This window comes from Gopherus flavomarginatus, chromosome 11 (genome assembly GCF_025201925.1).
Source record: "Gopherus flavomarginatus isolate rGopFla2 chromosome 11, rGopFla2.mat.asm, whole genome shotgun sequence".
Taxonomy (NCBI): Eukaryota; Metazoa; Chordata; order Testudines; family Testudinidae; genus Gopherus; species Gopherus flavomarginatus.
This window is the reverse complement of record NC_066627.1, coordinates 47,131,985-47,148,808: the sequence shown is the minus strand read 5'-3', so window position 1 is coordinate 47,148,808 and position 16,824 is coordinate 47,131,985. Positions and strand designations below refer to the sequence as shown.

Here is a 16,824-nt window from a genome sequence, read left to right as displayed (position 1 = left end):
AACCATTTTCACCTCTGGTCCAACTCTATTGACCACAGTAAATGTATAATATCACTAAACATGTTACATACGCTGGGCCAAATGTTCAAAAGAATCCTTAATTATGTGTACAAAAATAAACTATCTGTCAAATCCTTGCCTCATTTAAATCAATGAGAATTTTACTATTGACATTACTGAGGATTCACTCTAGGTAAAATATTCAGAAGCACCAAGTGAATTTGAAAATTTTACTCCTGTATGTCTTATCGGTGAAATAAACAATAGTGTGTTCTCAGTTACGTGCACATTTTCAGCTGGAGGGAGGTCTCGCCTATGTGTCTGTGAACTTTCACGAATAAAATGTGTTGCTGGCACAAGCACAAGTAGTTACCCCAATGAGATAGTTCAAAGTAACTACTCAGATTTACACTCACAGATGAACTTGGGTTTAAGAATGGGGACAAACATTTTAACCAAAATATTCCCCATTTATCTAGCGCATCACACCTGAATACGTATGTATATATTTGGTAAAAAGTCATATTCTGTGCACAGGTAGAAGGTGATTTCAAACACAATTATATTATTTCTTCAAAATATTTTTCCAAATATGTTTGCCCTCACTTAGAACTAAGTACATGGATACATGACAGATCTGTAGTTTTCCATATAAGCTGTTTTGAGTTATCTGTGCTTGAGAAATGTGTGTGATTTTTTCCCCAAACCTATTTATTCACACTCTGCTAACTCAAAGATGGAAAAAACCCAGTTGGATTGCACCTTGCAGAAACTTCCCACTTTGAACTTAGGTCTAGCTTGAGAAATTTCCACCCAAAAGGTAACAGTTGTTTCTGAAAGTTCAGGACATGAAAACAGGTTTTAAACAATAAATTGTTTCCTCAGCCATAACAATATTTTGAAATGCACTTTAAAAAATGGGAAGATTATATATAGTTGTAGCTACGTATTATGTACAATGTCCAAAACATCTTGGCTAGAGTGGAGGTTAATACACTAAAATTACTGCCTTGCAGATTGAAAAAATGACCAACAATGGGAGAGGATGCCCAAAATGCCAAACTGAGGGTATTTATATTATCTTTTCCAGGTCACTTGTTCAACCCAAGGCATTATATTATCTCCCATATGTTAAAAATTCTATTTTGTATTAGCCTAATACTGCTTCTTCACAAGCATATAACTCCCGCAATCAAAAACAGGATGTTTATATGCATAACACTATAATATGCCTTGGGAAATTTTTTTTTTTTACTTGCTTCCATTTTTAGCTTGCAGGGAACTTTGACCCTCCCTCAGTTGACTGCAGAGCTAACATTAACAGTCACTGTTTGGGGTAAAATTTTTCCCTGCTATATAAACAATTTCTGACCCTTAGCACCAGAAAATAATTCCATTGTTACCTGCAGCATTATTGGGCTTTACCCTCTGGGGCTCCTAGGGGTATTTTGTATTGCCCCATTTTAATTTAAATTTCCCCATCATTTTTGTTTACTAGGCTGCAGCTGACAACCTTAGAAAGCAGCAGCGGAGTCCCAAATGGACCCTAGGACCAAGAGTTCAATCCTGAAGGGTACTGGGCATTCTGGCCCCAATCCAGAATAACTCTTAAGCACGGGCTTAACTTTAAGGACATGAATAGCCCTATTTATGTGAATGGGGACTGCTCAGATATTTAAGTTAAGCGCCTGCTTGAGTGCTTTGATGGATCGGGGCCAGAGCTTTCAGCACCCTGCAGGATTCAAGCCCCAAATCCAGACATTCTTATTCAGGCAAAACTACAGCAAACATTATAGCTGAGTCAGAGCGCCCAGATTTGGCCCAAAGGGGGTGATTAAGATAATCACCCCAGCTCTGAGGTGGTTTTGCCCTAAATGTGCCACAGCAGCAGAACTACCCTGCATTGAGCTTCTTCTTTTACATCAGATGTCCTCATTTCAGCCAACTGAGGGCCAGACAATTACAGAAACATGAAATACATTAAAAACCACCTGCTGGTCAGCTAGAAGAACAGTGGTTCCAAACTAATGGAAGTCACATGAACTCTCTCAACCAACTGGATTGTATTTGGCAGCCCAAGGATGTGTAATGCCACATTCTGCCTTCAGATACATGTATATAGCTCACAGTGAGGACAACGGACTGCTAGCGTGTATCTGAGGGCAGAATTTAGCCTATAGTGTGTAGCACATACTGTATGCTTATGAACTTTGAATGCTCGGCTGATTCAAGATACAATTACTTTAAAATCCAGGTAGCCCCAGCTATGTTTTTGAGCAGCATAGACATGAGTCGTTGGTATTATTAGATTAAATATGTCTTGTCCAAATACTATTAACCAATCAGAAGTTAAGTAGCCAGTCATGTGACATGGATGAAGGGGGTTTGGTGTCTGTGCCTGGATTATGTTAAAAAAAACAAACAAAAACTGAATAAATATTTCCAAACTTTTCATATTTTCCTCATTTGAGCCGTTTGACCTTTGATGTCTGCTTCTGGCCAGAGGGTGGCATTCGACACACCTCTTTGCATGAACTGTAAGCATGAAGCATGAGAAAAACTGCACCATGGCTGATGCAAGACTTCTACATTTTTCTGTATCGTTCAAAAGAAGGAAAGCTATTATTTAAAATTTAATAACAAATAATAATAAATAAAGCTTTTTCAAACTAAAGGTACAGCCGAACCAGGCAAACCTAGCAGGTGATATAGTAGGTCACATAGCATCAGCAATCTTTTGATCCTCTTTTGTCACAAATCTAAAGCAAGGGACAAATTTTTCAAAGGCTGATGCCTAAGACAAAGCTCCAGGAATTTGTGAAGTGCACCCACTTGGGACCAGATAGTGTCTTTATGGCACAAGCCTTTTCCGTGGGGCTAGTGCAGAAGCACACGGCTCCAGGGGGACTCCCAGGACACATTGTGCACCTTAGGGAAAGCCTGAGGCCTCCTGAATTCCCCCCATCTCCCCAGTAGCAGTGAGAATACTCACCCTGCACTGCCCCTTTAGGAAAATGTAATATGTTCTCGACCTTCTCTGCTCCTCTTCCTGCCCTGTGTGTGGGGGCTAGTGCCCCAAGGATGCTCAAGGGAGTCTTTTCTGCACTCACATGACCACAGGGACTGCAGTTGTGCCTGATTCCTGCACAGGGATGTAAGAGAGGGAAAGATGCCTCCTTAAGCACACACCCATGCTCACACACACACACAGGCCCTTTGCTTGCAATCCAGCATTTGCCCAGACAGCTGGATTGCTAGCTACATAATTTCTGGACTTGGGTGCTGAAATGCTCATTTACTGGAAGTGAGGAGCACAAAGGGTTGGCGCACAACACTTTGGGACACAGCTCTGGCACCTGCCTTTAAGAATTGATGCCTTTGATTTCATTTTATGGCAGGTTTAAAAGAAGACCTAGTGTGCTGGTTTATCATTGAAACTTTGTGCACATCTAGTTTTCCATGAGTTGAACTGAAAAAAAAAAAAGGCAGCAATACAAAATGATGAAAAAGGGGTTAATGGTACTGTAAGTGAAGGGATTTTCAAAAGTGCCTTAAGCATTGGGGACTAACTCCCACTGAAAGTCAGTGGGAATTGGCTGCCTAATTTCCTTATGTGCCCCTTTAGAAATCCTATCCTAACTCTAAATTTCATTGCTGGAAATCTGGGTGAGAAATCACTACACAGAAATTACTATGGTCAGTCTCAGTTACATCCCAGTAAAAACACCATGCAACAGGGGAGAGTTAATAATCTATGGCCTGCAAGAGCCTAAGGGTATGTCTACCCGCCAGATCAGCGGGCAGCGATCAATCCAGCGGGGATCGATTTATCATGTCTAGTCTAGACACGATAAATCGACCCTCGAGCTCTCTTCTGTTGACTCCTGTACTCCAGCACCGCGAGAGGTGCAGGCGGAGTCGATGGGGGAGCGGCAGCACTCAACTCACCGCAGTGAAGACACTGCGATAAATAGATCTAAGTATGTCAACTTCAGCTACGTTATTCACGTAGCTGAAGTTGTGTAACTTAGATCGACACCCCATCCGCCCCCCATGTAGACCAGGGCTAAGACTAGACTCATAAAGGGTGCGGTAGGCCAAGGATGTGTACATGTAAGCAGAGGTGTATCTGGGAAATTTACACAGCAGCCAGCCTGCAAAATACCTGTTAATAACCAATGCTGAAAGTCCCTGATGGCCATTAGTAACCAAATTCACCAAATGCAGCCAAACGACGTTTCTAAAATGGAAATGAAACATGAGGGCTATAAAATAATTCTCTCTTTTCCCTTTCATCAGAAATGTTCAGATGTAAGGGCCACTTTAAAAAAAAATAGAAAAAAAAGCGGAGGCTTACTTGTATGCACAAATAATGCACATGCAAAAATACCACTGGGGAGGACAAATATTTGTGCAAACCAGCTGGGAAATTGTGCATTCATTTGCTTGTGTGTTAAGCCCTTTTTTTGTAAGCTGAGGTAGGCAAATGCTGGTTTTGGAGGAACTTGCAGGAAGGCTTTCATTGCACAGGCTTGCCCCTCACTCCCTCTTTGAACAGTTGGATAACTTAAGTCACTTGCATCGAAGTCAATAGGAGTCTTACATTGTCATCTGTGAATTCTGGATCAGGGTTATAAGAGCAAAAGAGTATTTCTAGGGTTATCGCATGCTCTGAGACACCTCAGTGGGGCTGCCTTAATTTCCTCCATACTACAAATTGTTCTCTCTTGTTTCCTTATTTGGCAATTATTATTGAAGAACATTTTGGTTTTGGTTTCATATAGAATGATAAAGCTCTTCCAGTACAATGACTACATCAGGGTGTTACACCAGGACAAGAAAGCAACCTCCTTCCTTGACCTCTCCAAATAATCAGGAGTGATTAGATGTTTAGCTTCTTTAAACACATGCCCCGACTATTGTTTTACTGGGTCTCCATGTTTATATATGCAGGAAAGGAGATCAGAGTGTGACTTTACTACATCATGGCCTCTGATTCCAAATCAAGGTAGCTCTCGTTTTCCTGTTAAAAGTCTCTTTCCTTACATGGTTACAGCAGTTTTGTTACTCACCCTTGTAATTATAGCACATGGTACTCGCCATGTAAGTAAATGGTCAGACATTATTTTATAGGTGAAGCAGTAGTACTGAAAATTTCTGCCTAAATAAAGGATTACCTAAGTCACTTCACCTGGATTAAATATTTTTTGCTTATTATATATTTGCTACCTTAGCTATGAGGTGCGCATCTTCCCTATCTCCCTGAGATAGATCCTCACCTGGTGTGAACTGCTGTCCCTCTAATATAGTCCAGGGAGCTGTTCTACTACATATCAACTGATGAGCTCACCCTCTATTTAAAAAAAAGAAAGTATAAGAAACCAGCCCCACACACACACACACGAAAGCAAAGCCAACTAGACTGCTCTGTTGTTGAAAATGGCCTTGTGTCTCATCCCTTTCCTTCAGTTTGTTAATTTTCCTTTGTCTGTCTGCGTTCAGCCCATTCTTTGTCTCATACTGGTGCATGGATCCATTACCCACACTGCAGAACTGCATAAGAAGCATTTTTTATTCCTGCTCAAGACAACTAACTTGGTTTCAACCAGATTAATCTGTTTTTTGTCACCTACACTTCTGGCACATTATGCATGAGTAAAGTTTGCCAGGATTATATTTAGGGAGATGGCTATATATCGGGTTAAGATTAAGAATATGTCCCGTCTTGAAGATGTCTTAGATCAGGAGATGACCGTGTTTAATTACCTGTAGAGAAAATTAAGATTTGATGTATTACATATAATTAGCTTGTGACTTCCTATATGGACTCCTCTTCCGTCCATGTGGAGCCTTAAATTCTTAGACAGGGGAAAAGGGATTACAAATAAGGTATGTAACCATTCCAGTGCTGAATTATAGACTCTTACCTTGATGGACATGAGTATGTAGGAGAGAGGCAGAAGAGTCGGCTGTAAAGATGTGAAAAAACATAAATCTCATCTAGATAAAGCAGGCAGACAACTTTATTCACAACAAAATTATCAACAGTAACAAATACAATGCTAATTAATTTAGTAGAAACCCTGCTTAGAGTGAAATTCTTCCCTGTGGGCAAATTTACTGAGCATAATGTGCCAGATTATATCTATAGAAACAGCATTGATAGATTTCAAATTCCGCTAATACTACTGTAAAAACATAGCTACTTGTTTCCATCAAAGATAACACTTAGCTGCCTCTCCCTGGTTGTGTGAGTAATTTTGAGTGCTCGTTGGGAGAGCGGTTGTAGCTTTGTCCACAAAGAGTCAGCAGCTAGCAGAGTCCTGTTTCCTTGATGTATCTGACTAACTCAACAGCCTTTTCTGGGTGGGGGGGTTGTTTCTGTTCCTGGTAGAGTGGACCAGATTGTTGGACGAGGGACATCAATGACCGACAAGGATCGAACCAAAGGGTCAGCAGAGGGGGAGCTTCCAGAAGACCCAAGCATGATGGGCAGGCTTGGAAAAGTTGAAAAGCAGGTATGGGGGGGATGTTTCTTATAAATAAAAAGTTCATGTTGTGAGCTGAGATTTTAAAAGTAGTTAAGATTAAGAATAGATGAAAGATTTTTCAAAGGTGCCTAAAGAATTTAGCAGCTTAAACCCTATTTGTAAAAGTGACTTAGGTACTTAAAACCCAAATCCTCAAAGGTATGTCAGTACCTAACTCCCATGGGAGTTAGGCACCAAAATATCTTTGAGGATCTGAGCCTTAAGTGCCTAAGACACATTGGAAGTCATAGGTCCTTAGGAGCCTAAGTCTCAAAGTCCCTTTTGAAAACAGATCATTGGTTCCAAAGTGACCTTGGGGCCTTTGAAATGTTCCATTTCTTACCTAAACAACTTCAAGTGAGACTGGGGGTATGATTTTAATTGCCACAGGATCCATGCCTCGTTCAAGGTGAAATTCACTCCAGAGCACAAGGCTCACACAAGTCCCCAGACACACACTGTAAGGGCCTGACCCAATGAAGTGCTGAGCACCTCTGTCCTAGTGCTGAGTGTTCTCCAGTCCCATTGAAATCTGTCACATTTCACAAGCATTTCTGCTTGCTTAAAGAGAACACAAAGGGTGTTGCAGAAACAAATCAATGCATTAAATGATGATTTTTGGGGTACAATTTAAAAATATTTTTAAATATCTATCTTCCATAAAAGCAGAGAAGCCCTTGCCAAAGTTCAGACTGGATTTGGATCCCAACTCTCTTTAAAAGTTCAAGGAAGTCCAATTTGTGCCAATGTAGGAAGGGGTTATCTATGAAATTTAGATCCCCATTTGAGCATGGACAGGAGTGGAGCTCTTTGTATACAGGGTATTGGTCCACAGACATCACCCAGCACAGGGAACTGTGTGGCATTTTGCAGGTTCTGTCCATGGAGAAGAAGCTGGACTTTCTGGTGAACATTTACATGCAGAGGATGGGTATCGCACCAACGGAAGCCGAAGCCTATTTTGGGTCCAAAGAACCAGACCCGGCGCCACCCTACCACAGTCCAGAAGACAGCCGGGAGCACATGGACAAAAATGGCTGCATCATCAAGATCATAAGGTCCACCAGTTCAATGGGACAAAAGAATTTCTCTGCACCACCAGCCCCAACAATGCCAACCAACACATGTCCCCCTTCAACGTCCTGGCAGCACCAGCCATACCAGCGGCATAGCCATGGATCCTCCCCAGTTGGAGATCCTGGCTCTTTGGTAAGAATCCCGCCCCCACCGTCACATGAGCGCTCCTTGTCTGCTTACAGTAGCGGGAACAGGGCCAGTGCCGAGTACTTAAAGAACGAAGACATTACAGCTAAACACCATGATAGCGCCTTGAGAGACAGCGACACGTCCATTTCCATCCCGTCGGTGGATCACGAGGAACTGGAACGCTCTTTTAGTGGATTTAGCATTTCTCAGTCCAAAGAAAATTTGGACATCCTTAACAACGGTTGCTATGCAGCAGTGGCCCCCTGTGCCAAAATCAGACCCTACATTGCAGAAGGAGAGTCAGACACTGATTCTGACCTCTGCACACCTTGTGGTCCACCTCCCAGATCAGCCACAGGTGAAGGACCTTTCAGTGACATGGGCTGGTCAGCCCCTAGACAGTGAAGCATCTTGACATCTATTGCGCCAAGTCAGAGCACTGGCCATTCGCCCACTCATGCCGTCCCCATGTCGAACTTCTGGAGAAGATCTACAGCTAAGGTTTTATGAATCCAGAATGTACTTAGCTTGTGGATATTTTCTTACAGCTTACTCTGGGGACAGACACTGAGCCAGCATTCAGTAGAAAGAGGCCACTGTGGTGAATAATTCAGAGCCTTGAAGTGTCTGGATTTCTTTCATACTATCTTTCTAAGATAATTAGGTGAAACGATGTCACAGTACAGGGTAGGCAATCACATTTCTTGGTAATCCTTTAAGGTACAGGGCACAAATATCACCTGCAAGGTGGGTTTGTTTTTTTGGAGGGGGGAGGGAGTGGGTTAACTGGTGACTGAACATATCTTTTACATGCTAATTACCATACCATGACACTGGGTGATTACACAGTCAAATACTTTGGAGTTGCATCGCAAATACATGATTGTTTCTGCCTTGTAAAACATTCCAGGTTACATGATGATTACTTTTGAATTTATGGAATGTGATCCTCCATTAGCCATTCGGGAATGTAGTGTAATTACTGTATAATACATGGAAACTCCGTTGGCTCTTGACAAATTGGGGTGTTTACATTCACGTTACGGTATTGCCCTAAGAAGACATATGCTGTCAGGATGAGTCAAGGTAGAATGTTAGCAGGCACCATTTGGAACCAGAATGATTTTCAAATTAAATTTGTCACAGGGCTTAGGTGGAGGAGGAAGGTCAGAGACACAAAATGTGTCTTTGAAGGCAAAGAAGAACACCACACAGGGCGGGGGATAAGGCATTTTACATTTAAACCATGTATTATATTTAATAGTGTACCCGCCAAGCTGTACAGAACGGGAAGCCATAATTCCACCTACGGGATTTTAGTAACTTGAGGTTGCTCTCATAATTTTTTATATTGTCAGCAGCACTGTGGTGAACTTACAGCCACAAGAGACACCCTGTAAGAGGGACGTTACTTGAGATCATGGCAAGGAACGAGAGCACCAGCAGCGGCTGGGCCCCGTAACTCAAAATATTGACCATTTTGTACATCATTCGCATTATGCCTGGATGCTTTTGCATGCACCAGACTCCCAGCAAAGTTCCTTTCTCCTTTCCTCCACTACCTGATCCTGGATCACAAAGCTATGACTTCTCCATTGTTTTGTTTAGATCCTTCATGCTGAGTCCCAAAGTGCTTCCTTGTTTCCTCCTGTTTTGTTTTTTTTAATACACCTGTGGTCTGTATTTATCCACAAATGCAGGTGATGGAAGTCTTTCTATTTTTTCTCTTTCTCTCCCTCTTGAAAAGCCAGGTAAAGATCATGTCATCGTTACTGGCGCATGAAGCTGGGGGAAAACTGATGAAGCAGAAGGTTTCTTTCAGGACCAAAACGAAGTCACAAAGTGGTCCTTTCCTGTCACAGAGCTGCAGGGGTCGCTCAAGGGGATGGGTCATAGGAAATCTGCTGGTGCATTATGAGATCTACAGCCAGGGCTGCAACACACAACAGCCATTGCCATGTCCACCAAATCCACCCATTTAACTAGAGCCCTACACCTTGCGTGTTTTCTGAAGCTATTTGTGTCCCTCGCTCCTCCACCCTCCCTCCCCCCCCGCCAATGTCAATGGCCAGTTTTCATGATATTTTAAATATACGGCATGCCCCCATTTCCCTTAGGCCTCGCTGCACCTAATACAGGTACAATCCCTCCATTTTGTAAGGTTGACCTGCTGGTGGTGAAAGGAGAAACCTAGTGTGTTCGTTCCTTCTGGTCATTAGGAGAAGCAGCCTGGGAAGCGAAGGAGGGAAAAGACAAATTTAGGCATAACGCACTATATTTCAGTGGTATCAGTGTGTGTGTTGGGGGGCGGGGGGGTGGATTTGCACACAATCTGGCAGCCATAAAACACCACCTAGAGGGAAACATACAGCTCTTGTCCAGGAACTCAATGTGATTCCACAAGAGTCTCTATAATGTGAAGTCTTTCAAATGAGATTTGAGGACTTCAGTAGCTCAGTCAGAGGTTACCTATTGCAGGAGTGGGTGAGGGAGGTTTTTATGGCCTGCAGTGTGAAGGAGGTCAGAGAAGACGATTATGATGGTCTTTTCTGGCCTTAAAGTCTATAAGCCTGTGAGATTCAGCCACCAGGGCAGGAAATCCCCTACTGAACAGGTGGGTCTTTACGGCTTCTGGAGGGAAAATAAAATAATTCTTGTATACATTTAATCAGGGGCAATATGCAGCACTTGTCTGAGTGTGGTGGGGGAAAATGATATGTAATCTTCAGATCCAATTAGCCTCAGTATATAAGTGAGAGAGAGATAACCTCTTTTTAGGGGGTCCTGTGCATCTGTGTCTTCAAGGATAGAGAGGAGGGACCTTTACAGGGTCAGAGCTTCCTCCCCGTTCCTGCCGTGTTCTGCAATTCTTTCTTCCCCACTCAAGCTGCCTGGAGCCTTCTTTTGCCTCTAGAATTCTGAATTCTGAGTAGCCCCTGTGATGTATCTAGCTAAAAGAAATTACTGTATGATACACCTAACCTCTATACGAGTGTTTGCTTTGAATTTGGAATTATCATACATTAAAATCCATATTTATAAAGGGCAGCTTATTCCCACGCTCTCTTTAAACTCACTTGGCCTGACTTTCATAACACGTGGCCCGCAGGCTACAGTTAAGTGGAAAATTGCTGCAAATGAATGTGTAAATCTGGCTTTTGCACATGCAGCTGTATTTAAGCATGTTCAAAAAAAAGCGTGTATATAGGTGAGCACAAAAATGCTGGCAAACTCCAGTGGGGTCCTCAGAGATGCATTTGCTGATGGACCACTAGAAATGCACCCATGATATCTGCAGGTGATTCCGTTTACTTATGCAAAAATATGCATTTGCATAGCTGACTGCTCAGCTGTAAACAGTTACCCAATTCGAGGAACACATGTGCTTTTGCACATGCAAGTAAACCTAGGGTATGTCTACACAGCAAAGAAAAACTCGTAGCTCAGTTTTAGTGGATTTCCTCCATGTTTACAATGTTGTAACTCAGAACAGAATTTGGACCTAATTGATGGGTTTTTTGCTCATCCACTTACATAGTTTTTCTCATTGCAAATTCCAGTCTAATCGTCCCCGTGACTCTTCACGTGATCCTTCTGTCTCCATTCCTTCCCCGACTCCTATTGCATATGCAGTTGCTGGAGAGTCAGTAATGCAGCATTTTCTCAGTTTGATGGTTTAGAAACATTAATTTTTTGGAGAGAAGGTTTGATTTTTGGCTCATAAATGTCCTCCAATGAGAAATGCAAAGTAAACCTTCTCCCCTGTGCCTCACTGCTGCTTAGCCTGTGTATAGCATCTGTTGTACCTCTGTGTTTCTAGCTATATGATCTCTGTACACTCAAACACAGAAACTAGTTTTAGGATATGCTAAGTTGTGAACAAACCCAAGAAAAGCTAGGAAATTCAAAGTTAATAACACTGTTCCAGACAAGCTGTGAGCCAAATTTTCAATGGGCCTTCTTATCTGCACCTGTGGTATTTGCAGCCATGTCTGTTTGGGCATACAGAAGCTGTGTGTGTGTCCACATGCATGCATAAGAAGAAGAAATATTCTTAAAACAAAACCCAGAATCTGAACCCCAGGAAACTTTGGAAGTTTTCAAAATCTGGTCCCAGATCTTGTTTTGAATGTTGCAAATGTCCCCCATCTTTGTAATGGGCCAGCTCAAAAACTGGGTATGAAACCATACTGAATTTGAAGGTGTTCAAAATCCATGTTGGAATGCAAATGTTGCAGTTTGTGCACATCTGACAAAGAACTGAGGTTGCAGACATCACAAGCTCAGTCCAGAGAAGGCCTTTGGAGACTATGGTGCTGAGATGGAAGAGTGGAGCACCAGCCCAAAGTTGAATTTCCCAATAATTGGGAAAGGACTTTAACATTATTTAAATATAGATTTTGTATGTGAATTTCCTTGCTGGCTCATTTTCTTAACATTACTTTCTAAACAAACAAAAAATGTCAAGGAAATTAATGAAAAACGTTGTTTAACCCAGAGAGCCATTGCAGGTACTTAGGCAAATCATGTAATGAATCAGGTACATAAAAATTAATTTTTAAAGCAGCTTCATGGATTCAGGTATCTTCAGCAGGGTCATTTCTATTTGCAGGGTAAATAGGGATATTCATACATTTTTTAAAAATGATTTTTACCCTACCAGTCAATTAGAAATAAAAAAAAATCAGAATATTTAAATAGCATTAAAATTTCTGGCATAATTGGAACAAATGGGGAAATCTAAAGTCAGGGCTGAAACGTCAGCTTTACATCCTGCTGGAATGACTCTGTGGCAGCAAGACTCTTATCTACAGCAAGAATTTGCTCTGATTTTAGCCATGCTTCAAGCAAAGGGAAGCCGTGCCAGTGCAGATATGGCTCTTCATGTCTACACTTCAGGTTCAGTGGCTGGGATCAGGTTAAATTCCCAGTGCAGTCAAGACTGGTGAGCCATAGTCTGCCCTGAGATGTATACCAGGCAAAGTCAGTGACAAATAAACACGCGCTTCCAAGATAGAATTTGGCCCTACGATTTTGAATGACCTGGCTTTCAGTTTGGTCAGAAACCTAATGTCATTTAAACAAAGCTTTTAACTTGAGCATGTTGTTGTGTTTAGTTGGAAATTTGATGGGAAAAGGTCAGCAGAATTTCTTAAGAGTCATACTACTTAAACTATTTAAATATGCTAATTAAAATGTAAAAAGTGTAATATTTACCCAAGACAGAAGAGCGTTGCGCCACATCTTTCTTACATCCCTGAATGAAGAATTTTGAATTTTTGTGGTGTTTACACTCCCTACTCCGTGATCCTTGTGTTTTCAGTTGTCCAAACAGCATTACGGCTCTTCCTGAACCAAGCAGAGACGGTGCTTTTCAGCAATGTCAGCTATTTCTGACACCCCACAAAGAAGTTGAGTGCCCTACCTTGCAGAGATACTGTTGTCCCAAAGAAGAACATAACAAAGGATTAGAAGGGACCTCTAGGGTAATGGAATCCAGTCCCCATCACTGCAGACAACGACATAATATAATCCCTTTCATAAACATATCAAGCTCCAGTTTAGAACCAATTAGGCTTCTTGCCCCCACTACTTCCTGGTGATTGGAGACAAGGTCTAGGAGTAGAAGCAGGTCATCAGATGGAGCTCCAGGGAGCTATTATATGAAAGAGCGAGTGGTGAGGTGGGGATCGCTGTCTCTAAGACTTTGTCCCTCTCTAGATACCATTATACCCAATCCTACCGGCAATGACTTTTGCCCCGGGTTCATCAAGGTATTTCTTGAGGGAAAAAAGTAGTTTTTCTTTGGAATGTATTAAACATCAGGCATATCCAAAAAAAGTTATTGGGGTAGAATGCACACATTCCCTTCCACAAAAGCTCCAACCCGTTCTCCATCAACCACTTCATTCCAACACTGGCGACTGGGGTTGTTGTACTTATGAAGAATGCGGCGCCCAAAGGCTGCTCCAGTTGAGCACGGAAATGATGTGTGGGACTGTATAATGTGCCTGGCAGACCAGGAATGCTTCTACTGCACATTTAAAATAAATAATAGCAATGTATTGTACAATGTAAAGTCAAGCCCTTATGTATAGAGAGAGTTAGTACAGTGGCCTCATCTTATTCTAGTGAGATCATGGTTTGACAGGCATCATATGCAGAGCCTACATGCTAATAATACAACTACTGTTTAATTCTATTCTTCACTAAGGCCTGGAACAGACCTTAAGGCACATTATACTCAGTAACTGCAAAACCCCAGATCTATACATATAATTCTCATTTGTCAGCTGTAAAATAAATGTTCTTCAAAAGAAACCAACCTACCTAAGGGTTTGCAAAAACAGTGCCAGACTTCTATGCTCTGCAGGCCGCTGATTTGTCCAAGCTTCTGCAGTCTCATGCAGTTCTGAAAGTTGGATTTTCCCTCTCCCCTTTTCCCATAGAGGCCGAAGCATGCAAACAGCTCAATTCCGTGCTCTTGGAGCAAGGCCTGTAAACTGTGGGCCCTGCACAGTTGGAGTTATTGTATCCTAAATGGGACTTTCATTCTTCGGGAAAAGCAGGCGCTATTTGCAAAGAAGGGCAGCTTTAGCTTTCAGCTGGGACTTGCCTTTGGACAAAGCCCTATAAAATGTAACACAGAATTCTGTCTTTCCTATAGGTTCCTTTGTTTTGTTTTTTAACCATCCTATAAAGTTCCATAGCAAGGATACAAATTCTCTACTATGTTCTGACAAAGGTCTAAACCCCTATGGCTAGGCTAGCTTGTTCTATTAAACCCTGTAGGACTTCTGCATAAGTGTTCCCATCAGCCTTGCCTGCGGAGTAGCCCAAGGAATGCATTAAGTAAGCACATCTCCTCCGAATGTGCTGGCCACACTACCTGCTCCATCCAGCACCTCCCACTTTTAAGCACAACCTCAGTCCCTCTGTAATCTTCGAATTGGCTTTCCACTGCACCTGGGTTGTAATGGCAGCCAGTTAAAGCCAGAGCCATATTACTCTCCCTTTGCCTTCTCTCTCGGGTCAATAGCTTTCATTTTATACACTCCATTTAACAAAAATGAAACATGGAAATCAAATATAAAACCTCTTGCACAAGGCAGAGACATAACGGTAACATGATGGATGTTCAAATGGAAACCAACTCCTCTACATCTTGGTCCTGTTCTTGTGGGGGTCATTTTATTACTTAATGGTGAGAAAGGAGAACTTTTGCCTTTACAGTCAATCTCCCTGACTTCTCCACTTCATATCACAACCTGAACATTATTTAAAATGTCAGGATGTGGGTTGGTGATCTTTTTTTTTTTTAAAGAATTAATATAAGTACATAGGAATCTTTAGTGTATCTAGTGTTTGATTCTCCACTGGCACTATATTGCTTGCCTTATATTATGTTTAGAGGGAAAGGCCATATGCAATACTTTGATACTATAGTAACCAAGCTCAGATTTTAGATATCAGCCAGAATCACTTGCGGCCTCCCTCCTATCAGATGAACCAAGGAGAGGCAGAGAGTTCAGTTTCAACATATGAATGTGCTTTCCAGACTGTCATATACCGTACTCTCGATTTTGCCTGCTAGTGCATGCTGTCTGAGATGAGTAGAAATCGATACCCTCATATCTGTATCTGAAATAGAATTTAAACAGTAATTGCAAAACATTTCTTTTAAAAACCAAACATGCTGTCAGTTATACATTGTATAGGGTGTCAAAAGTTCATTAACAACCCAATGGGTTTTTTAGATAACACTAATATACCAAGTGTCTTTGATACTGTTATCAATTTATGTCTAGTATGACATGATAGAGTCTGGTTCTATACATGTGACTTTGAGGGGTACACACATGTGTCATGTGCAGCCACTGGTGCAGAGGTCTGTAGAGATATGCATATGGAAAAAAGAATGGTGGTTGGCTGTGCATGAAATCTTATGGATTTCATGCAGGCAGTGATAACAGGAGCATGCTAGAGAGGGAATAGGGGAATACCCCACCTGGAGGTCTGTGGACAGCTTAGAGGAGGAGGGATATTGGGGTACATATGTTACAGAGCTGAGGCCTCCACTTCAGTGGATGCAACTTGAAACCACTCAGCTGGCACCTGGGTATTTTTTGCCTGTCTAATTCATTGTGGGAGGACATGAGAGCGCTCTAATGTCACCACTAGCTCATTGGGTAATGGGGACCACAGGTATTTATATCCTTGTGCCTACAGTTCAATTGTGGGTGCAAAAATGAGAGTACAAACTTTTTGAATAAAAATTAGGCCAAGGGGAAGAGAGGCCACCCTTCAAAAGTTGTTTCTACCGTGCAGTTGATCCTTTTTCTACCTGGTCTTGCAAGGTGCTGGACGCCCTCCATGCCCATTAAATGTCTTGATGCGATTTTCCACAGAGCATCACAGTACCCCTTCCAGAGAGTGTCCTTAAAATTTTACCAGGCTCCTTAATTCTCAGTCCCTGCTGCATTATTTCTTGCTAATGTGATTCTAGTCCCTATTTGTGCTCATTGGGTCCCTTGCCATTAGTGTTCCTAGTCCAGACCATGTACAAAGGAAGCTACTGCCTTAGCAGGGCTGCAACCCTATTCTTGAGTTTTGTCATGTGACTACACCCCACACTAACCCCTACAATCTTGTATATATCAGTTTGTGGATTGATGTTTGCTTTTCGTCAGCTATTGCTTTTTCACCCCATGGAGCCATCTGTGAGTCCAAAATGTCCCTCGTTTGTTTAGATTGAGCCATTTTGCCCATCTCTTCAGCACTCAACATGCTGCTGGTATCACATCAATAGCAGATCATTATAAAACAATGTGAGAACTGGTCTCCTGAGCTCAGAGAAAGAGCATGTGGTCCCTAGCAATGTGGTTGCTTCTGCTTCCCGAGTGCAAGTGGAGGTTTTTTAGTGCACCCAGTATTGCTCAATCTCCCAGAAGTTGCGTGTCCGTGGCCATGCACACCAGGAACCCGCTTGATAGCCAGGCTGGGTGGATAGCACAAACGATGCTATTTTCAAAAGAGGCTAGCAAGCATGCTCCAGCTACACAGGGAAGCATTTTGCCTGCTCCTAAGT

General features: G+C 42.1%; 1 protein-coding gene across 8 annotated transcripts in view; it reads left to right on the top strand.

Moving 5' to 3' along the window:
* KCNQ2 (potassium voltage-gated channel subfamily Q member 2) overlaps positions 1-13,798 on the top strand; it is a 120,546-nt gene extending 106,748 nt beyond the window's left edge. For all 8 annotated transcript variants that reach the window (XM_050918667.1, XM_050918661.1, XM_050918666.1 and 5 more), the window contains 2 exons: positions 6,395-6,518; positions 7,404-13,798. In XM_050918667.1, the coding sequence (XP_050774624.1) occupies positions 6,395-6,518; positions 7,404-8,141 (862 nt within the window). In that variant the 3' untranslated portion in view covers positions 8,142-13,798. The remainder of the gene's footprint in view (positions 1-6,394; positions 6,519-7,403) is intronic.
* Positions 13,799-16,824: the final 3,026 nt, after the last annotated feature.